At 39.4% G+C, this 24,782-nt stretch overlaps 1 protein-coding gene across 5 annotated transcripts in view; it reads right to left on the reverse strand.

Annotated features, from left to right (window-relative positions):
• The window catches only part of LOC119498220 (5'-AMP-activated protein kinase subunit gamma-2-like), a 29,332-nt gene extending 6,280 nt beyond the window's left edge, over window positions 1–23,052 (reverse strand). The window contains exons 1-7 of one of the 5 annotated variants that reach the window (XR_005209089.1): window positions 22,764–23,052; window positions 19,823–19,888; window positions 17,791–18,052; window positions 7,594–7,820; window positions 2,288–2,339; window positions 911–1,017; window positions 105–186 (exon numbers count right to left, since the gene is read on the reverse strand). Coding sequence is in view for 4 of the 5 variants with exons in the window: in XM_037786865.1 (XP_037642793.1) it covers window positions 105–186; window positions 911–1,017; window positions 2,288–2,339; window positions 7,594–7,820; window positions 17,791–18,052; window positions 19,823–19,888; window positions 22,764–22,847 (880 nt within the window). In the remaining variant the exon portion in view is untranslated. Of the gene's footprint in view, window positions 1–104; window positions 187–910; window positions 1,018–2,287; window positions 2,340–2,830; window positions 2,852–7,593; window positions 7,821–13,339; window positions 14,012–17,790; window positions 18,053–19,822; window positions 19,889–22,763 lie in introns of those variants that run through there. The other 4 variants (XM_037786865.1, XM_037786866.1, XM_037786867.1 and 1 more) reach the window with 4 other exon arrangements.
• Between the last annotated feature and the right edge of the window lie 1,730 nt (window positions 23,053–24,782).

A 24,782-nucleotide genomic window follows, 5' to 3' on the forward strand; every position in this document is an offset into this window, starting at 1 on the left:
TATTACAGATACTATAAAATAGTTATTTTAGTATGTGATAACATACATACAGACATTAAATAAGGTCATGAAGTTCATTTTGTGTGTGGTTTTGGGGTTCTTACCCACAAAGCTTTGCTTCTCTGTGTCCCATAGTGGAGCAGCTCGCACACCGTTGGCCACCAAGGCGAAGAACGCTTTCTTAACCTGTCAAAATGAAAAATTAGATTATACACAATACTTCACAACAATAATGTGATGATCTTTTTCGGAGCTGAAACACTTCATCTATTAGTTGATTGACGTAAAATTAATCGGCAACATCTCTGATCAACCAATTCAGTTGTTAAATAAAGGACTTGCTGCTTTTGTGTGTTTTAAATGATTTTAAATTCATTATCTTTAGGTGTGTGACTTTTGGTCAGACAAAACAAGACAATTTATAACCATTTACTTGACAGTTCATAGATTAAACAATTCAGCCAAGAAAAATTAACTAACAAATTAATGTCTGATCAAAAATAATCTTTGGTTGCAGCCCTCATCATCTGATGACTTTTTCTTTGTTTCCGTCACTTTCTCATGAGTAGAAGAGACACTTTTGATGTATTTTGTGAAAACTCTTGATGGCTTTGTGTTGGTTTTAGTATTTCCGTTTCTTTTAGAGAGGGCCTCTCAACTCTGAGCTTCAGTGGATTCAGTGGTTGAAGATCTACACATCAAAGAGGCCAGAGCTCCCCAGGATTACTGTTTAACAGCTTTATGACAATTTCATCTCATAGAAACTGCTCTGAGGCAAATACTGCAGCTCATTTTACTGAACATTAACTTCAGCTGAATGCCTCTTTCGGTTCTCAAGACAAGCAACCTCGATGTCATATAAATGATCCCCCCGCAGGCAAAATTAACTTCATTTTGTCACAGTACTAACTTGGAGCGCCGTGTCGAACACGACCAGCTTGGAGCTCGTGGGGACGATGTCGTAGCACTTGTGGGATTTCATGAAGCGCATGTAAATATCACTCTCAGGTTCAGCAGCTGTGAGAACAAAAAGCAGGGAAATACTTTTAGAGGCAGCAGAACTCTCACAGGAAATATATAATGAGAGCCTGGAAACAAAACACACTGAGAGCCTAAACAACCATTACGGGTCTGGACCACTTACAGCCACTTTACTGCTCCATCTTACTGATAATTAAGATCTGCTTTAAGCACCGACAAGCACAGAAACAGTGGAAAAACACAGACAGCAAAGTGCTGTAGGAACTTCACTGAGTTTTATGATTACAGTATTTTTTTCCCACGAGTTGATTCATCTATTAGTTTAATGACAAAATGAAATGAATATAATACATTTGCTTGTTCCGGCTCCTCAAATGTAAAGTGTATATCAAAATTGAAAAAACTGATTGCTGGTCAGACAAATAAGCATTTTGAAAACATATCTCTGGGGTCTGTCTGGGTACTTGCGATGGCTATTCATCATTACTTTTCTTGCTTTGAATGATGACTCAATCAAAAACATTTTAAATAATTATTTGTAATCGTTAGTTTCAGTCTCATGTGCTGCAATACAATGACTTTTAATTAACATGATAAAATCCATAATAGGGTCTCACTGCAAAAATGCTTAAGTACATTTGTCTAATTACTTGTAAAAATATCTCTTAACACTTAATATACTGTAAGACACAATCACCTAACAAGTAACATTTCAGTGAAATATAGGGACTTGTTTTTAGACTTTAGTGACAAAATACTACTTTTGAGCATTACAGGCTTATTATGATACACAACATTTCCTAATACTAATGTATATATAATATAGCTCTTCATGAGTTTCCCCAGCAAATTTCAAAATCTCTTTTAATCTTGAAAGACCTAAATACTAAATCTAATTTTAAAGAAATTTTACCAAGAGGATTTTCACTTGTTCCATTGGCAGATATATATATTTTTTTATTTATTACAAGCGAAAACTTATTTTTTTATCTTTTTGGAAGTGGCCTTTTTTCCAGATAGTTTCTCCAGTATTCCACAGGTATCTGTCTTCATTTTTAAAAACATATTTATTTAGAAAAAAACAGTCTGTTATGATAACAAACAGGTAAAAGAGGAAATCCCTCCAATTTGTGACACAACTCTCAATCTCTGTGGCTCTGATATCTGTAGGCATGGGTCTGGTTTAATCTTTTTAGCTTAAAAACATCTGGAATACCTATGATATCCTGATGTTATATGGAGTCACCTTTACATCCCATAGCTAAACTGGGTTAAAAAAAAAGAGAGAGAGCAGTGGATTACTTACCATCATCATCTAGTTCAAGTTTCTCCAGCATGCCTTCGAATAAACCGTAGACCTGTGAGAGAGAGAGAGGGAAAAAAAGGCAGAAGTGTGCAGTGAAGATCGTGGCAAATCCTCACAACAACACACGGCCAAACTTTGCTGTGAATTGGGAGTGAGCAGCAGGGTGAAGCGACTTTCCCCCCAGCGCACACTGATCACACCGAGCTCGGTGCGCAAAACATCCCCAACAAACGTGGTGCGTCACCGACGTTTCACCGACTACACAAAGCTCCTCAAGGCTAAATATACACGGCTAACGTGACAAACATTGTGCTGCAGAGCTACAACTTTAGCAACAGATTATTATTAGACTACACACACCCCTTTATAAAACTCAGAGTGGAACAGTCCTGATCCATTTGCTGCAGTAGATGGAACCAACATCTATACAGGCTGCTCAACACAGCCACAACACAGCCACAACACAGGCACAAGATTAATCCCCACCACAATAAAACAGCTGAATTCTTTGTTACAGTTATAATCCAACCAAACAGCACTCACCGCAGGGGAAAGTCTTTCACATGCAGCGTGGAGGAGAAAACAGGAAGCTCCACTAGTTGTGGACACACCCCTCGATGCAGAGAGCAACACTGGGTGCTTCACCATATTAGGAAATCCCCTTTCGTTGCTTAGCAGCAAGAAGCTGGGGATGCCTTGACACCATCCTCACAGTTCATTTCTTCTGACAAAACCAAGCAACATGGCTGAGCTCTACAAAAACAACTCTTTGGGAGCCTGGGCAGTGGCAGGGACATGAGGAAAATGGCATGCAAATTGTGCCATTTGCATCTTGCACATAACACGGGAGAGTTTCCCCCAGCATAAGGAAAATATGCTGTGTCATGCTGAGGGATTTGCAAACAACAAACCACACTCCTATATGGGATTACATTTTATATATCCATAATAGCATTTCTCCTAGTCAAAATCGTACTCTCACTAGTCAGAATGGTGATTAAAGATATCCACAATAACATTTTTACTAGGAGAAATTGTATTTCAAGATACAGTATCTACAATTTTGATTGTACTAGTCAAAACTAAATTTAAGATATCTTTAAATCCTTAAAAATATAAGTGGCCGTTTTAACATTTAATAGCTAGACTGGATATGTAATGCAATTATTTGTAATTCCAATTCTTCCTAGTCAAAAAGAACATTTCAGATATCCACGACGACATTCTTCCTATGAAAAATGAAGTCGCTTTTGTCATTCATGTGTATTGGGCTTTCAATTCTAGAGATCCACGATTGCATTTTGCCATTTGCATCTTGCACATAACACAGGAGAGTTCCCCCCAGCATAAGGAAAGATGCTGTGTCATGCTGAGAGATTTGCAAGCCTGTGTATAACAAGCCGTTTTTACATTTAAAGGTCCCATATTATGCTAATTTTCAGGTTCATACTTGTATTTTGTATTTCTATTAGAACATGTTTACATGCTGTAATGTTCAAAAAAAACTTTTTTTTCTCATACTGTCTGCCTGAATATGCCTGTATTTACCCTCTGTCTGAAACGCTCCGTTTTAGTGCATTTCAACCTAATTGCAACTGAATTACGTTGCTAGGCAACAGTTTGGTTCCATGTTTACTTCCTGTCAGCTGATGTTATTTACATACACTGCACCAGGAAATAAACTGGGACACATTTAGAATATTTACATTTAAAACCACGTAATGGTCTAAATATTGTATATTTGTGACATCACAAATGGACAGAAATCCTAACGGCTTGTTTCAAACGCACAATTTCTGAATACGGGCTGTGAGTATTCCTCCGTATATTGAGCGTTTTGATAGTTTAACAGTATCTATATAGCACTTAAACCTGCTTTATAATATAAAAGACATGAAAATCTCACTTTTTACAATATGGGACCTTTAAACAGACCACACTCCTATGTGGAATTACATTTTATATATCCATAATAGCATTTCTCCTAGTCAAAATCATACTCTCACTAGTCAGAATGGTAATTAAAGATATCCACAATAACATTCTTACTAGCAGAAATTGTATTTCAAGATACAGTATCTACAACTTTAATTGTACTAGTCAAAACTAAATTTAAGATATTTTTAAATCCTTAAAAATATAAGTGGCCGTTTTAACATTTAATAGCTAGACTGGATATGTAATGCAATTATTTGTAATTCCAATTCTTCCTAGTCAAAAAGAACATTTCAGATATCCACAATGACATTCCTCCTATGAAAAATGACGTCACTTTTGCCATTCATGTGTATTGGTCTTTCAATTCCAGATATCCACAATTGCATTTTTGATATCTAGAATGATAAATGCAAAACAAACTCCCATTTCAGATATCTACAATCCAACTTTTACTAGTCTTAACTGAAGTGAGCCATCTTGGCATATTATTATCTTTTCGGATAGCCACAATACATTTGTGGATATCTGCAATTGCATTGTTTCTAGTCACAATTCTAATTGTAGATATCTGAAATTGAATTTTTTCTAGTCATACTGCCAATTGTGGATCCGTAATGACATTTTTACTACTCACAATGTATTTTGGAAAGTCAAAACTAGATTCATTTTGGATATCTGAAAATAAAATTATGACTAGTGACAATTAAATTGTAGATCTGAAATGGGGAAATGGGAGATCCTCCCAGTAATGTTTATATTGCAAATATCAGTATTCTCGTAGTTCTAGATATCAAAAATGCAATTTTGCATATCTGGAACTGAAAGCCCAATACACATGAATGGTAAAAGTGACATAATTTGTCCTAGGAAGAATGATGTTGTGGATATCTAAAATGACAATTGTGGATAAGAAGAATGTCATTGTGGATATGTTCTTATGTTCTGTCCCGAATACCATTTTTTGGGCTTCGAAGCTTCGATGAGAAATATTCGAAGGTATTCGAAGCTTCGCGGAGCAGAGCAGCGCAGCGCGGCTGACATGTTCTTCTGTGCACTATTGTACACATACGCACCTCTACACACAACAAACGGTGATATCTGTCCAAGAATAACTAATAATAATTAATGTTGAATATGAATAATGAATAATGTTGTGGGATTATTTCTTATTTCTTGGGCTATTTGGGGATTTATACATCAATATTACATACTTATACATATATTTGAAAAAAATAAAAAATGAAGCATTCGATATTGTATTCGAATACCATGGCAACGATCAAAGTTTCAAAGCATTCGGGTCAGCCCTACTAGGAAGAATTAAATTATGGATATCTGCAATACATGTCCAGTCTGGCTATTAAATGTTAAAACGGCTTGCCATAGCAAGTGTGCTTGTTGATATGTGATTTCCCTTGGTCCCTAATTTGCAAGTATATCCATAATAAGCCACTGCAGCAGTGTGAGAAAGCCTGCATATACCTGCTCTGGGATGCTAGACAGTCCCCCAGCGTCGCCCTGCAATGGTGACACAGCGCTTCTCTCGCCAAAAACCCACTCCTGCTGCACTCTCATAAATCTTGCCCTGCTGCATCACAGCGGGCACGCAGCCTACTTTGGTATTACAGCAAATTCCAGGGAAGCAGACATACATAAATCCATTAAATTAATTGCTTTCGAAATTGGATTTGGCAAAAAAAAAAAAAGTACAGCATCAGAAGATTATTTGGTCAGTCTCCCTTATGAATGATGGAGAGGGGGGAGGGCTGGGGGTCTCATCGCTCTTCAACCACCATCATGAGTCCTTGGGTGTTAATATCAACAGTATACAATGTTGGTGATGAAATATTGATTTACCCTCTCTGGCTACAACCCACAATCACTCACAGCAGACAGGTCAAGACAGATAATTCATTAAGTGAGCATGCTGTGGGAAATCTGGTATCACATCCCGACTCAGACTGTGGTGGATCCTAAATGAAACCCACAATTAAAATCCTTGTGACAAAACCCTGAACTACCTCTCAGCTGTTTTTGCAGTAACAGTCAAATACTATTTGAGGTAGTGCTTCAATGCAGCGACAATATTTATATTCTCCAAGCAAATAGTGCAAACACAGGCCTGTTGACGCACTGCATGCTCCAGTGTCAGAGCTTGAATTAAAAGAGATTTGCATCATCCGTGCTTTCTATTCACCACTGTCCCCAGTGAACCCTTATGACACTTAGTAAAGCAGCACATGACTCATGGACAGACTGTTATGTTGCCACAGAGGAAAAATAGTTATCAGTTTCAACATCTTGTGATGCATGCTGTATTTATTTATTTATCAGTACTGAAGCAGAGCAAAGATGCAGCGTTTGACCTGCAAATTTAGTCACATATTCAGTCTTATTTTTGAGTAAAAGCAACACATATTTCACCTACATACATGTATTTTAGGAATTCACATGCATATGCTATTTCTGAGCCCCAGGGCAGTTCTATCATTACTTGTTAAATGATAACTCTGGTATTTTTCAACCTGGACCCTATTTTCCCATGTTTTTGTGTCAAAGTGACCAATGGGGACAATACTTTCTGAAATTGGTCCAGTATTGAGGGAGAGTGCTGCAGCCGCCAGCCCCTAAATGAGCTGTAAAGTAATCATTTGAGGCAACCTGAAACTGTCAGTTTACGTCCCCTAAAAGTGCTTGTTTTTGTCACTGACTGGCTCAGATTGTTATTTTACAGTAAGTGTCTGACAACATTATGGAAAGGACCCTACAGAGAAATGAAACCCTTTTCTTACCTTTTGCTTTCTGTTGGTCATTGTGTCATGTGATTTGTTGGTGGAAGAGACATGGCTGTAATGTCGAAATCGGCTAAATATTCAGCCATGAATATGTATGTGAATGAATGTGGATGTGACGCAAGGTTTAAGGGCGAGGCTTCTTTGAGTGAGAAACACAATAACAAACAGACCGTATCAAGCAAAAGATTAAAAAAAAACACGTTTCATTTCTCTGTAAGGTCCTTTCCATAATTTTGTCAGACACTTATTATAACAATCTGAGCCTGTCAGTGACAAAAACAAACACTTTTAGTGCACGGTTGGCAGCTTGCTGCAATACCAAAGTTATCCTTTATCTCATGCCACCCTCTCCTAAAGCTCAAAACTGGAGAGGCTCCATAACAACTCTACAAAACAAATTTATGTTTACGTTCTAACATAGCTGACTGGTGAAAGAAGTCACACCTAAATGTATTTGACTGCCTCGTTAATCTATTGTTCAGAGTTCACTGACTGAACTGCCTCGAGGCAAACATGAATTTGTGACTTTACACAGCGTCTTAAAATGAGAAAGATTTTTGCGGTGTGACTCACTTGTTGCGAGGTAGAGTAAGATGGCACAGGGCTCGAGGAAGGGATCGGGGGTTTGGCAGAGGGAAGGCTGAGGCGATGTCCTGTGTCTGGAGGTGTGGAGATCGAACGGGATCGGGTGATCGCTTCCAGGCGTTCAGGGCTGGGTCCGCTCGGTTGGGCCTCCTGGGTGAACACAGGCTGGCTGGACGCCTGGGTCGGGGTGCTGGGTGGTGTGGAGAGTCCAGAGGCTGCAGGGAGATAAAAAGATCCACAATAGATACCACCACTTATCTCTTCAATGTCAGTTCATACTTCATTTTCAGTGACATTGAAACGGCGTGCGGATTCACATCGCTGATAGGCTGAGTTGGCAAGACTGAGGTGCTACAATCGTGACTGCTGCAGATACCATCAATGCTGTCACATGCTATAACAGAGAAGGAATGCATATCTGATCCATCAGGGACTGAGAGAGTCTCAGCCCAGTCGCTGACAGACAGGGATGCACTGGGTAAACCCCCACTAGAAAGACAGCTTCAAAACTAAGTTATATAAACTATTAGCAGCATTGATAGCTTTCATAGGTGTCTTCAACAAAATGAGAATATGAGAAGAAAACATAATAACAATTATTAAAACTTGAATTTAAAAAGCTATTTAAAAATCACTGATTCACCTTGTCTTTATATTTATAAATACTTTTTAAATTGTTTTTTAAAATGTATTAATTAAACCTGCAGTAGACAGAACGTTTTTGGCATCATTGGGGAAAAATTCCATAATAACCTTTCAGGTTTTCAGGCTTTAAAAAATCGTGACAGGAGACATTGGCCATTCAAAGGTTATTTTCAGAGAGTGCGTTCCTATTGAGCGTTCCTATAGGCTGTGCTCCGGCTGGTGGGCGGTGCTTGGTATTTCCTCAACTGATCTCAACATAGCTGACGGGTCACAAACTCTCATTTTACATTTTGATTAGCGCTGCCTAGTTTGACTGTTTGATCGGCGTTTGTGAGTGAGTGACAGCTGCTCATAAACGGCAGTCTCCAGCTCGGCTCTGATTGGTTGTTTTCCTCCAGTCTGTGAAATCTTGCAGATGCCGTTAGGAGCACCGGAGGAGACAAAGACACATGATTTTTTTTCAGATTACCTGCCTCATGCACTACTGTCAGGATATAGTGACCGTTTTATCAAAAATAACTTATTTTAATCATATTTGCTCCATTTCTACCCACTGCTACTTTAAGTAATAGATTACATTTAACCACTAACTCCAGGCTAGAATTATACCTGTGGCTTATTCCTCAATAACACTGCATGTTAATGAAAAATCCCTTGATGGCCCTTCAAAGCTCAACTCATCTCAATGGATGCTCTAAAGAGCCATCAATAATGGATCAATATTGCGAAAAGAAACACACTGAATCATGCAGATTGTCCTTTTCCTGTTCCTGGCGTCTCTCCACAATAACTAGGCTGATGACAACATGAGCAGCCGCATTAAGCTCCAGTGTAGCAGTCAGCTGTCAGTGATGCAGCTAGTCCTGCGGGCGGTGTCAGGTTGAAGGTGCCGGTCACATGACAGCCCTCACATGCTCTTTCACATCAGGCATCACGATCTTACGCAGGGTGACATGCGACACTCACGCTGCCCCGCCTCTACTGCGCAGACATATTTCTGAGGCCACACAAAGAGTAACATGGGTGATGAAGACCAAATGGTTCACGTTACAAGGCCTCCACTATGAGACTTCCAGCTGACTTTATCACACCTACATATCCAACACTAGTGACAGTTAATGTCACATGAGGACATGAAGATACAAGAATCAGTTTCAGTATCATCCGCCTGGACTCAGTCTTATGAAACAAACTGAGATCATTATTAAAGACGTGTATGACCATATGAATTTAAAGTTGACCTTTGAAGTAATTTGAAAAACAAAGTATTTAGGATCATCATTCAAAGATTTCTAAATGAACCAGGCAAGAAGTATTTATATTGTGATCAGTATGGATCATTGATTTTAACTAATTTCCTGTGACTTATCCTGCTATCTAAATATAATCTTCAAAAAGAGAATAATAAAAAGTTAGGAGACATTTTTCATAAATGAAGCGCCGTGTGTTGAGTGAACATTTTTCCTTGGTCTGTCCAAGCGCACTCCACACTATCTCTTGACATTTAGTTGGCATGCACCAGCCCTCTTTGGCGTGCCCTGCTTCCGCAGTGTAGCCTTCTTATTTTAGCCACGCTGTTGTGGCACATTCCTCAGGAGGAGATAACAGCGGGGCTGGGAGGCCTCTCCTCGGCCTGGTTAATCAGGGCCAGCTAGACACCACACTGGTAACAGGAAATGGATGCCTTGCTGCAAGTAGTCAGTCCATCTAACTTTACAACATAAAAAAACATACGCAGTACTCTATATAATATTTTAGAGTGAAGCTACGTATGAACATACTACTGATAAGATGCTACTATATGCAATGGACACAGCTCTGTCAACGCAGGGAGACAAAAGCAGCATTGACTTGCAAGGTTAATCGCTCTAAATTGCCATTTCCATATTATTATGCAACTATTTGAATTAGAGATGAAACGATTGGTCAAATTAATCAATTAGTCGACCCTCACAAAATTCTTCTGTAGCTACTTTGATAATTGATTAAAGGTTCTATATATGACAGCCAGAACCACTAGATGTCACACTAGAGCACCAGCATCTCAGACAAAAAAACAAGCGGACGTGTCAGCCATACCTCCCCTGCCCTTTGCTTTTCTTCCTAAATCCATGTAATGTAATTATTAGCTTGCTAGTTATCCTGCTAACCAGGGCAGGAATTTCCCCGGCGGCAACCCTCTGTTTGACCTTGATGGCTTTCTGAAAGTCGTATGCCCTGAGGCCACAGTGGTCATGATGCCCCCGCCTGCACTGTCCCAGCTGATTTTGCTGTTTTCTCTTCTGCCTCTTTCCTGTCAATGAGGTTTTTAGACACCAGTGTCTTTTGTTGAGATTCTGAATTCTTGTTCGGTTACATCGACTGAAACGTTGCGCACATAACCAGTGGTGGGTTCGATTTCAAGCCTGGTATGAACCGCTGGAAAACCGGGCTATTTGTGATGATAGTTTGACAGCGGGAGGCGCGTTCCGGAAGAAATAGAAGAAGAAATGCAAGCCTTCTCCTTCTGCTAACAGGCACTGTATGCGAAATATAGATATGAAATAATGATGAGGATGAACTAAAGGCCCTGAAAAACCAAGCCGACAGTTTGGGGCCGTCGATGAGCGTCTGTTGGCTCTAGTCTACTCGCGTAGGAGTTTTTTTGGCTGATTCAGCATGTTGAACCGGCAGCAGAGCTCGTCGGTGAGAGATATCACTCTGATCGGCGGTTCATCTTTAATGAATCAGTGCACGAGAAGAGAAACCGAAGTGAGGAAAGCAAGCTAACGAGTAAAGTCAAGAGGAAAAAAAACAGAAGGCTCTTCTCACTTTTCATCTTCATCTCATCTGATCATTACAATACACGGATATTTTCACAATGACATGGCTATCTGGAATGAAGCTAAGTGGTGAGTGAGAGTGGTGTGAAAATGGTCAGCAAACGCCGCTTTGTTTCATGTACAGTAAGTATCATAACAACGGCTTGTATATCTGCCATCCTCGGTCTTCCAGTTTCCCTTTTTGAATGACAAATACAGACTACCGCCGCCTGCTGGTGTGGAGAGTTATTTCCTCTCACACAGGCGCAAGACGTACGTGGTAGTTGGCCGTCGGCTGCAGTCTTTGCGGTGATTTCAAATGCAACTTGTCGGCCAAGATAAAGGCGACGTAACGGTCGGTCTTCATCGCCTCTAGTTCATTGATGTCGGCTTGCTGTGTCTAGGCCTTTAGTCTCTTTATAAATGTGGGGAGGGACAAGAGTTTCAAAGGGAGGGACTCATATTCACACATGGCCAGCCCGGCTACCAAAACAAAGAACAGAGAAGCACGGATTACAACATACACAGAGGGAGAGCGACTTCATTCTCTGCTCAGGATGCCATTACTCCACTATATCTTTACATAGCAAAGAGCATATTAATATTCAAAATCTCATATATATAGCTCCTTTAACTGTCAAGCAAAATAGTAAACTGAATATTTTTGACTCAGAGGTGTGGAGGCTGCTCGGAGGGTAGTTGATTAGCTGAGGCTACTCACACTTGGTTTTTATATTGCGATTTACTGCAAGCCGTGTTAACATAACACCCATAAAAGCAGATCCTCTCTGAGTGGGTGCCCCCTGAGGAGACGACAGAGATTTTTAAGTCAAGTGGGTCTACGGTGACTCCGGGAGCAACGTGATCTTCATTGGTTGACGTCAGAGCAGTAGCGAGGCTGCTACAGGGCCCAATGATGCGGTGTTACAGCATTCTCTGGCCACAATGAATCACAACTGTGAATCGCCATGTTTGTATGGGCACACTGGTCAGAACTGGTGTGCGGATTGTGACAAGGTTTTCAAATGAATTTGCTAGGTACACCGTAATACAGGCTTTCTGCAACAAAGGACGTGGCTGTTCAACACCTCAATAATGGCAGGCTCACTATGACATATCATGTGTGCAAACTGCATCATGGCAAAACATTTACATGAGCAGTCACAGTTCAATCTGACAAATATGTTGCTGAGAAGAAGCACACAGACTACCGAAATTTCTTATGTAGACGTCAGCAGCAACGTAGTTGCACATCCATTATGTAGAAGCTCTAGATAAAAAGGACTTATGGTTTCGGCTGAGGTGTCACCGCGTTGTATACTGCCTTTACAAAGAACTCTACATCGTATACAGCCACATTTGGACATACATCATCATGACAGGACTCTGCTCTACTCATCTACTCCACCAATGTCAGACTGGCTCTAAATCAGGAGCTGTAAAGTCTGTGATAAAGGGCCACTTGAACGCCTCACAGCGTGTCCCCAGTGCTTCACACATCAAGCATTATGAGCTAACACTTTTTACGAAAGCTGCCATAAGTCTGCATGGAGGTCTGCGCTTTTTGTTTGGCATCCATTTTCTGTCACTGCTCATGTTGGCCTGCTTCCTTTTCACGAAAACCTGAAGGACATACTATGAACGGAGATAGAGTCTCCACTCGTAATTAAAAGCCCCCCAAAATCAATGATTTAGCATGTTCTGACTGTCCCTACTTCACCTTAAATGCTTCCTGTCAATTTAAATAAAGTTTTCAAAATGGAGCAGCTATTCTGAAGAGACTCCCCTAGGATATGGGACAGAAATAATGAACTGACACTGCATCAGATAGAGTGGCTCTGAATTACTTAACCATGATGACAGGGCCACTACAAAATAAAAACACATTTCACTTATCTCTATCACTGCTTTAACATTTAAATTAAAGAAGACACATCAATCAGGCACAATGCATAGAGCAGCATGCAGTATGTGCAATATTTAGTGATAGCTGACCTCTGGCCCCAGGTCATCCCCTCACACATAGCTTTACCACTTTGGTCTGATGTACTGCATGCATTTGTGAAACCAGAGACCATGTAACCTGCACCTAAACTATATGGAGAACCTAAGGCCACAACCTACAGCATATATATAGATGACATATATAAGTACCAAGCACAAAATAGATGCTCTCTTAATGACTTTTGCCAAAAGGAGAATAACTTGAATGCTCAATCCTAAGAATACTTATGCAGGACTACTGCAGGACTACTGAAGAGGAGCAGGTGAAGATCACAGCACGTTACCAGACAGACACGACGACTCGGACTGATGGCGCCCTCCTAGCCCATCTTGCTCCTTCCGTTTCTTGCTCCTCCTCAGGCTGCCAAACCTCTTCATGAAACGCAGTGGTGGGTTGTGGGTTCAAAACTAAATTTGACCATGACCATTCGCATCACGATAGGGGTGGCTCAAAACTGCCCAAAGTGAGAGTTCACTCCATTCGCTAGATGAAGAAAGTTGTACAGAAATGAAGTTGAAAAGTAAATCCAACAGATCTAGAGAATGATTAGTCTATGAAGCTGTTTACTCCATCTTTAGAAGAGAGATGGTCCTTCTTATTAAAAAAGGAGAAAACTGGTCACCTTCAATCGATTCGTCTGCAGGAGAAAAAAAAACTAATTCTGGCTACTCCATGAAGCAGCGTATTCCACTTTTTCCTTGGAGCCAACAGTGCTAGTTACAAAAAGAAAAAGACAACCGCAGCAAGTCACCAATAAAAGCTAAGCTTTCATATCCAGGCAAAAAAAAAATCACGGAGCCCAGAGCCAGAAGGAAGCAGTGTACTGTGTCAGCTCATTCGTTTGATGGGAAAAGGCGTGAAAGATGAAATTTCCACACAGCTTCCGCTGAGAAACGTCCCTCTCGCAAGTGATGCAAATAACAACTGGGACCGGAGCGCCTTTTCCCCCCTCTCAGCTGTGTCAGTGCTGTAAATTGTCAGGTGCAGCTGTGGGTGGCGTCTCTTTAATATAGCACCCATGTCAGCAGCCTGTAAAAGGAGGCTAGTCCATGAAGCATACACCAGCGATTGGCTCAGGCTGCACATCTCCCCGCCCCCCCCTTTTCCACTGCCCTCCCTCTCCCAACACAGGAAAGTAAGCACAGGCACATCTGTCTCACTCCGTCTTCATACGACACACTCAGGATCAGACGATCTCAGCATTTCCTTGTTAAAAAAAACCCTACAAATTAAGACATAAAGGGTTTTTGAGCTGGGAGTCCTGCAGCTCTGTCATTTGTACAGGTCGGTTGTCGGTAACTTTTGGGGGCCTGACCTTTAAGAGTGCCGAGGCCAGCCCCCCGCCGATGACAGCAGGGGGACATCCCATATTCTGTCAGCTGATCAGAAAGCCTCCATTCAATACCACTAGCCTCAGCTACCCGTGACAGATGGCCCACTCAGTTTCTGCTGCTCACATTAGCCACAGCGTGTCCAACACAGATCTCAATTAACATGTTATGCAATTGTTCCACTCCGCTCAGTTGGTCAAGAGGGGTTGAAATATCAACGATCGCCTCAAACATCATGTGATACCTGCTGTGATAAAGCTTTCCTAACAAAACTAATTCACTTCAGTTTGTATTGAAGGTTGCTAAGTTTCAGATCCGTGAGGATTTGAAATCCCATCCATGGTGTATTTTTCTTAAGCTTAGCATCCACACTCAAAATAAAAATCTAAATTCTGCCCTTGTAAGGTCTGCACTTTGTGAATTTCAAAACTGCCCTGTTCCTTTATTTACTGACAACATACAGCACACAGTAGCAACAGAGAGAGCGAGAGAGAGAGGGGGGGAAAAACTCTGCATGGTTGTATGAGGAGCTCCTGAGAGTCTGGTCACTTCCAGATAAGGATATGAAAGCACCACAGTTGCCTTCAGCAGTGAGAGACTGACAATGTCCAGGCAATTAGAAAACACATATTTAGACCAGATGGGAATGAGAAGACATTCTGATCATATTTGTGGCAATTATGGATATAAAAGCACCTGAGAAAACACCTAATAAATAGTGCAACTTAAACAAAATCAGGTTCAGGAACACATACAATTCTGAAAAAAAGAAAAACCTCTATGTTTACTTAAACAGCTAAAAAAATACTGATAAAACTAATGTAGATGTATAAAACTGACAGCTTAATCAACAACAGTTTGAGAACTAAATCAAGACAAGCCTTCAGCACACCCTTGTGGCGAAAGTAGGGTGCCTACAAAAACATCCCACTAATAAAAATAGAAAAGCTGTGTGTGCCCACTCAGTCACTGTATGATATTCATTTACAAGCATACTCTGTGGTTATTATGATTGGCCCCCGTTCATTTAAAGCCACATCATTAGTCGGAAAAAGAAAACCGAGAGGATGCAATGTCTCGAACCACATCACACTCTAAAAATGCCGAGCGGCTGGCACGAGAAGGCTGTTGCCGCCGGTGTGTTTTGGTGTGTTTTAGTCTGGTTACCATCAATAAGGATCTCCAGAGGAAACGGAGCATGCTGACTCTTGAGGTCTGGCCCTAACTGAGCTATTCCACCAGCCTCTGCCAAGCTGACCCTTTGCGAGGAAACAGAAGAATGGGTAGATGTACGACGAGCCAAAAACATATGAGTCATCTCTGTGCTGTTTGATGCAGCTTCCAGCAGGGCTGTTTCCATGCGAAACAGGCTGGTTTCTGTTATGTAATGATAATCAGCCACCCAAAGACATGGAGACATGAGAGCTGAAAATGTGCCTTGTCTGTTCTTCAACAAACAAGGCCTTGTTCTGCCCAGCCTGTCTCAGTATTACCATTATGTCATTAGTGCGTTTTAATTTTGGAGAATGCACTGTGGCTGGACTCCCACCTGTGGGATGCCAAACCTGCAACTTAATCTAATAAACTGGCTTTGAAATGCACTCCTCAATGCCACTCCTCTTTGATTCCTGAGAAAGTTGTTGACGTCATCGATAAGAGGATGACTGATAATGAAGGAACATCTATCTGCTCCTCAAGCGATTGCTCATCGCTTGTGATCATGTTGGCCTGTAGGGAACTGCAAAACAAAGCAGTGGATTTTTCTTTTCTTTTTTTACCATGACGAAATCTAGGCTTCTACTTCCTTATTGGCACAACGATGTTCAATGTGTGGAACTGAGAAAAATGCTGCATGACAGCTGCAAACTACCTCAACTCCTCATGAACTCAATCAGATAGATACAGGTTCCTGTCTGTGGCTTTACTTTGTACATGCAGCAGGAAACCAAAATAATCATTGAGTTTCATCTACTGTGTCTAACTTCCTTTACTACTGTCTTCCTCCTCTTGCACATAATAACATCAGTATTTATCGGCATTATCACCAGATGACATACTATATTTCACATTTATAAAACTATCAAAATACAGTTGTAGCCAATCCAGAAATTGATGTTGCAACCATAGACTGTATATAAGAAGTGGACGTAGTCACCGTGATGTCACTAATTGGTTTGTGGACTGACATTTTGAAGCCTGGAATTCTGCATTTTGGCTTTTGCCATCTTGTTTTTTTGCAACCGGAAGTGACACGAGAGGGAGCTAAGTACAATCGAACGTTAATTAAGACATTTTTAGCCGACAAAATCGTTACAATGAACTTTCATGAACTGAAAACATGTCCTAAAACATCCCCTGCTTTATGGTCTATTTTACTCCAAATGGGACCATAATTTACTAAATAAACATCATGCTGTATTGTAGAAGACTTGCAACTAGCGATTAAGACCATAAACTCATGTTTACAATGTTTACTGAGGAAATAAATCAAGTGAGAAGTAGGCTCATTTTCTTATCGACTTCTATAGAGACCAGAAGTCCTGCCCCTTCCAGTGGTCCCCATGGGACCTTATTTGGAAAAAACATGAGCGGTAGTCAACGACGGAAGACAAGTAATTTTTTGATCCCGTTTGAATTGCACCATGAATCACACATATGTTTGTCAATATAAAAGATAATTTTGCAAGTCAAGAAAGTCACAGTTTTTATTGTAAAACTGTTGAAGTATAAGACTGTGAAAATACAAAATTAGTAAGACTACACACCCAAAAGTCGCGTAAGTGACGTCTCTTTCGCTGAAGCTACGATGCCTATGTGTTTCGTACTGGGATGTACTCACACCAGCAACGGGTCTTGCTCGTTCTTTCTCTTCCCGGCTGATAAAAGGACCAGGGGTCGCTGAATAAAACACATCAGGTAAGATAACGTTTAATTTGTGCGTGGTCGTAGCTAAGTTATCTAGGTAGCTAGCATTGCTGACATATAGTGTGCAAGACGAGAGATGTAGTTCACTGAGCGGTTTCACACAAAACTACATTATACTACGACAAACTGCGACTTTCTTAACTTGCAAAATTATCTTTTAAATTGACAAACATCATATGTGTGATTCATGGTGCAATTCAAACACATTATAAAAAAATGATTTGTGTCTCGCCATTGACTACCATACATATTGTTTCTGAAATAAGGTCCCATGAGGTCCACCGGAAGGGGAGGGACTTCGCCTCTCTATACAATCAGACTTCTTTTTGCAACCAGAGGAGTCGCCCCCTGCTGGCTATTAGAAAGAATGCAGGTTTAAGGCACTTCCGCATTGGCTTCACATTTCAGAACCAGAGGATGTCAACTGATTACAACAGTGTTCATCATGAATCAGTGCAATGTCAGCTTTTCGACTCACCTCTCCTGGTCCTGGAGAAGATTTTGATGCCTGCAGGTGTGGAGCTGGATGAGGAGCGGAAGATACCACTCAGGCTCAGGCGGCGGGGGGACTTGGGTGGAGAGTCCTGATAGGAGGGATAGGGGAAGATAGATTTGGGGGAACCTGAGATGGTCCTCAATGCCACCGGAGCAGACTGAGGGTGTGTGGGCAGAGGGGCGATGGGCGGGCTCCTCATCAACACTCCTTTGGTGGGGCTGGCTGAACGGATGCGACGCTCCCCCTGAGAGACAATAAGGAGGCACTTTTTTTATTTTTCTGCACTTTTATATGCGTGGTTTATTCTCAGTGTGTTATGTGAGACAGTGAAAGGTTGCAGAGCCATACTAAAAAATGTAGACAAGAGATTTGTTGTGAAATGAAAGCCGCTGATTGCACTTTTTGTAGGAGCTTGCTATTTTTGGTTACTTCTTCATTTCTCACATATGCAACACTGTTTTGTTTAGTTAGCTGCAATGTAACACTTAATGGCATCTCATTAAAAAGCAGTGTGAGAAAGTGAGTGTGTACAAAGTGCAATAAGAAAAAAGTTCTTTCATGATCCATAAAAGTTACTGAGAAACCAACAATATTGATCCTAGACTTTCTTAACCAGAGAGCTCTTTGACGCAACGGAACATTTTTCACTTGTTTTATAGTCAGTTTTATTCAAACCAACCAAATCCTAAGCAAAAACATCTAATTTTGTCTGCACACACGGCTGTAAAAGACTTAATTAGAGCTCAACAGGAAACCATATTCACAATTCATGCTGCATTCATAATGTTTAGCAACTGAAACACAAATCCAATCTTGCTCCATTTCCCGCTATGCCATGCTGCCTAGGGTATCATGTTTAATGGCCTCACCCTCGATACAAGTCGGTAACAGCAGCAACATCAGGTTCAGTATCAGCACTCTTAGTTAAACAACAGAGTGCATATATGTCAGTAAGACTTTTTGTGTTTATAAGTCTGTCTTTGCAGGGTCAATATCATGTAAACAGACTGAGAAATTCTTCTCTATTCGGCGTGCAGAAACGAAAAGAAAAACAGGAGAGACGGCAGCCAATCTAGCTGGAGACAGAGAGCGCCTCCTCCCACCACCACCACCACTGACTGCTGTCTGCTCTGGATGTGCCAATAACAAATCTTTTAACCCTTTGTGGGCTCTGACACAGCGAAGCGGTATAACGTGCAGCAATCTCCAGCTCGGAGGTTGTATTTACAGAAAACAATAAAATGTAACAGGAGTGTTTTGGTAACATTGTTGGCAGATAAAAGCCTGCAGAATAACAAGCCTCAACAAAACAGATGATGATACGAAGTGCACTGCATTGATAATAAAATCAAAACAGGAAGAATTGTTTCGTCTGGTTTACTTAACAAGGGTTCAGAGTGGTATTTGCTCTACTATATGTGCACATTTCTGTGTAAACCAATCCTGTGGCCGATGTGAGAGAGCGAGAGCACACACCCATCTTTTCTGTTTGCCAACAATTCTCACTCTGTCATTGTGCAAGAGCTTGTCAAGGCAAGTATGCAGATATCAGGGTTTTATCTGGATAGAAATTAGCCATTTCAAAACACAAACCAATGCAGGTTTTTATCAGCATTGTGCAAATGTTACTGAGGTAAAACTGAAATATGTAGTCTGGTAGATATGAGGTAATGATAAAAGGATTAATCCTATTCAAATCAATCAGAGCAGACAGTAGGAAGAGGCTGCTTTCTTTTAGAGAAAATCAATTTCCTGTATGTGATCCTGCTATGCCTGGACACACAGTGGGCGTAATGTTACTGTAAGCCAGTAAGGGTTGGCAGATTAGGAGGGATGGCCTTGAGTAATATTTTGCTTTTCCCAAATCCACGTCTAAATGTGTTCAAAGCCAAACACACGATCCAAAGCGACAAGATAAATCATGTGCTGGAAAAAAAAAAAAGTAACATTGAGAAAACAAACAAGTAAATGAAAACACACACAAAAAAGAAAATCAGGGAAATTATTTCTGTACCGTCTGAGCGCCACTTTTGGTTGAGCCACTCGTCTCCACTTGTGGGGAAGTAAACGCACCAAAGTCCTGCACATAAAAGAGAGTGTCAAGGATAAAAGATAACTTCCAGGAAACAACAAAATGACAAGTCATAACATGAATGCCTTCTCAGCCACAACATTCTGCTTTAGCCAGTTTTACAAAACGGACATCGTTGGGCGAAAGTGAAAATGTTTAACATGCCACTCAACTAGAAGTAAAACGTGTTTCGTCAGCGCGGATACCTTTGCAAGCAAATACAACACATAACCTTCCCCATACCAAGGGCTGAGCTTCACATTCCACTCTAGAGCACTTACGCAGAAAGGCAGTTTAATTACTTACAGTAATTATGTGACAATGAAAACCTGTTTTGATGTATTTTAGGAAGCTGTATCAGTGTTTCCACCAGTTTGAGGTTCATGTGGTGGAGGAAAGCTCCAACATTGCACTGGGGCATTGGCTACAAAACCAGTGTTGTATTCATAAGCTTACTTCCTATTGGGGAAGTGTTTTTTTTTTTTTTTCCAATCTATGCAGCTGCACATGAATGCATCATGAAACCTCAACATTCAGCTGCATTTTTGTTACGTCACTTTCCAGCAAAACTACTTAAATATTGAACAAAATCTCGAAAAGAAGACACAGATTGTATCCAATCCATTTCCATTTAAGCTGGGAAAGCATGCAGATGGCTCTGATGGATGACATCCAAACAACACATGCCTGTGAGCTACAGTAACATGGCTGTTATCCATGTTACAAGACACAACAAAATAGTTGTCATCAAAGTGTGCTCACACTGTCCAGGAGATGTTTTAACCTTGAAAAACAGGTTTGATTAAGTCTCCAGTAATATAATTTACTTCACAGGAAGTGAAAGCAAAGAAAAACAAAACCATAGACATTAAACCTGCAATAGGGCAGAATATTTTTGGCAACTATTCCATAATAACCATTCAGCATATTGTAATTCAATATGGTATTTCCTCAACTGATCTCAACATGGCTGCCGGGTCACAAACTTTCTCATTTTACAGCTAAACAGTACACTACAAGATGTTTCTGAAAACATTTGAGGTGAGAAATAGGCATTACAGTAACAGAATATTGATTCATATTTGATCAGTGCTGCCTAGTTTGACCGGAGTTAGCGAGTGATTGACAGCTGCTCAGAGACGGCAAGGCTCCAGCTCGGCTCTGATTGGTTGTTTTCCTCTGGTCTGTGAAATCTTGCAGATGCCATTAGGAGCACCGGAGGACACAGAGGCACATGACTTTTTTTTTCAGATAACTTGTCTCATGCACTACTGTCTGGATATAGTGACTGTTTTATAAAAATAACATTTTTTTTTAAAATCATATTTCCTCTAATTCTCCCCACTGCAGCTTTAAACTGTCCAGATTGATGAATAGAGGCTACTGTGAATCAGGCCGGCCCACTGAAATGAAGTTAAATAAACAAAGGCCCTCAGTATAAGTGACCATAATGGAACATGACTTGTTGGTTTTGGAGCATGTTAGTTCCTCTGACATGTTTCCTTTGCTTCATATTACTAGTTTTTCCTCACAATAACTTAAATGCATAGAGAAAATATTCTGTGTCGTTAGTCACAGCCCTGTATTAACGTTCGTTGTTGTTCTACTGTTGGACATACTGATGAAAATAAATAAATAAAAATGTTTAAGGTGTAAACAGCCAACTGTTTCTAACAAACATTAGGTCCACTAAACATGGTCTTAGAAAATAAAATAAAAAAATAAATAAAGTTTTATTTATTTAAATTATTTTTTTTTTTTATTTATGAAAATGAATAAATAAAAAAATGTTTAAGGTGCAAACAGCCAACTGTTTCTAGCTAACATTAGGTCCACTTAACATGGTCTTAGAAAATAAAATAAATAAATAAAAATGTTATTTATTTAAATGTATTATTTAATTTGTTTTTTTAATTTATGAAAATAAATAAATAAAATGTTTTAGGTGCAAACAGCCAACTGTTTCTAGCTAACATTAGGTGCACTTAAAATGGTCTTAGAAAATAAAATAAAAAATAAATAAAAATGTTATTTATTTAAATGTATTATTTAAATTATTTTTTTTATTTATGAAAATAAATAAATAAAATGTTTTAGGTGCAAACAGTCAACTGTTTCTAACAAACATTAGGTCCACCTAACATGGTCTTAGAAAATAAAATAAAAAATAAATAAAAATGTTATTTATTTAAAATGTATTATTTAAATTATTTTTTTTATTTATGAAAATAAATAAATAAAATGTTTTAGGTGCAAACAGCCAACTGTTTCTAGCTAACATTAGGTCCACTTAACATGGTCTTAGAAAATAAAATAAAATATAAATGAAATTGTATTTATTTAAATGTATTATTTAATTTATTTTTTTTATTTATGAAAATAAATAAATAAATAAAAAAAATGTTTAAGGTACACACAGCTAACTGTTTCTAGCTAATATTAGGTCGGTATTAGAAAATAAAATAAATAAAATAAATAAAATGTTTAAGGTGCAAACAGCCAGCTGTTTCAAGCTAACATGAGGTCCATGGTCTTAAAAAATAAAATAAAAAAATAAAATAAAATAAATAAAATAAATAAAATAAATAAAATAAATAAAATAAATAAAATGTTTAAGGTGCAAACAGCCAGCTGTTTCTAGCTAACATTAGGTCCATGGTCTTAAAAAATAAAATAAATAAATAAACATCATATATTTTGTGGCAGTTGAAAAGTCGTCGCAGCCGTTTATGCCTCATTAAACGGCTGTAACTTGTATCCGTTACTAGCTTTCTATCCGTCTGTTTTCATGAAAAGTTCAACAACAAGCCCTGTTGTTGTTGTTGTTTTTGTTTTTTTACAGTCACAGCAAGAAGCCACATTAGTTGCTACTCCACCGACTCACTGGCATGTTAATCCGCAGACTTCTCCTCTTCCTCGGCGTCTTCTTGGAGCTGTCCTCGCTGGACTCCATCACCGTGCTGCCCATCGTTTCATCAAAGGAGACAAAAAAGAAAACTAACTAACTAACTGCAGACCATCAAACACATCAACCTCCTTCACTTCAGCTGCCCTCTCTCTGCTCTGCTCTCTGCTCTCTGCTCACTACGACAACACTGAGAGACGCTGCCTCATCACATCCACCAGGAAGTAGGCGAGGCAGAGCACAGTGCACGCGTCTTTAATGACTACTGTTTACAGGTGTTGTGTCGCAGTCTGCACCCCAGACAAATGTGTGTCCCCTTCCGGGTCCTGCCGTGTTTACGGCTCGGTCTCACGCACGCCTGAGAGAAATGAAAAACAGCATCACTCCACCTGGTAAAACAACGCTTATTATAATTATAATTATAATCACAAAGTTCAATAACCTGCCTACAGATGTCTTAAAACGAGATTTTAATCACAAGCTAGTATAATAATAATAATAATAATACATTTCAGAAACCCAAGGGCGCTTATTATGTTCTATAAGGAAATAGGGATGGGTAAATTTCCACATGCTTACTTTCCTTTTTATCTTAAGCGCATTAACGTCCTCGCCCATAATTATTTCCTTGTAGGCTATAAGTTGCAAAACAAGAAAAGGCAGAACTGGAAGACACACACAGCCAAGAAAACACGTTTTTGAAAGGGGAAGCTAATTTCGACGCAACACCAGGCAGGCAGTGTAGTCATGTAACAAGATGCTCCACCAACAGATGTCAGTACGACTCAGATTTTAAATGGTTTGATGGGACAAGAATGAAATGCGATGTCGACCCTGTAAACAAATTGGCTAAGAACATAATAATAATAATAATAATCTTAAAATAATAATAATAATAATAATGATAATAGGCCTCCTAAAATGTATGAAGGATAGAACCTGTCAAAACAAAAAAATAAATGAATAAATAAATACATGTAATTAACTGTAGCAACAATAATAAAATAAATAAGTGTAGCCATTAATTAAATGATAAAATGTGACATGAATTGACATTTCTGTTTTAATTTGCTTCTTTATTTATTTATCTTTGTATTAATTGCCTTGTTTATCCTGCCAAAATAACAAATAAATGAATAAATAAATAAATGTAATTAACTGTAGCAACAATATTAAAATAAATAAATGTAGCCATTCATTAATTGATAAAATGTGACATGAATTGATATTTCTGTTTTAATTCGCTTATTCATCCATTTATTTACCTTTGTATTTATTCCCTTGTTTATTTACTCTTCTATTTAATTTTCCCTGTTTTATGCATTTTTCTTTTTTATCAATTTTCTTAATGTATTTATTTTTGCAATTATTTTCTATTTATTTTTAAATGTATGTATTTACTTATTGTATATTCTGAACGATTTTCCTTTTGCATTTCACCCCTTATATATTTTCCCTACTAGTTCCAACTAGAAAATGTTTACATGCTTTAATGTAAAAAAAACAAAACGCTTTACTTTTTCTCATACTGTTTGTGCTGCAGCACCTCTTTTCACCCTCTGTCTGAAACGCTCTGCTCCAGCTCCTGCCCACCCTCCCGAAAAGCCCAATCTGCTCCGATTGGTCAGCCAAACCAAACTCTACGACTCCGCTCTAACTAGCTGTGTTTGAGGGCGTGTCCGAACTAGCCACTAGGCAGGTATTATGCTAATGTGTTACTTGGTGACATCACCACATTAAGGAACAAAAGGCAGGGCTTCAAGCGAGGCTTTTCAGGCAGTTCAGGAGCAGTGTTTCTGTGGGGGAAAGTAACTCCCTTTGGTGTGGACTTTGGGCTTTGTAACTTTGCAGACTTTTACATGCACAAAAACTATACAACACACTAAAGGAAAGGGGAAAAAAGCACAAAAGCATAATAGGTCCTCTTTCTTATGGCTTCATTTCTTCATATTTAACAATTTAATATGTGTAATTACTGATATCACATACACAACTTGC

This window comes from Sebastes umbrosus, chromosome 12 (genome assembly GCF_015220745.1).
Source record: "Sebastes umbrosus isolate fSebUmb1 chromosome 12, fSebUmb1.pri, whole genome shotgun sequence".
In the NCBI taxonomy this organism is placed as follows: domain Eukaryota; kingdom Metazoa; phylum Chordata; class Actinopteri; order Perciformes; family Sebastidae; genus Sebastes; species Sebastes umbrosus.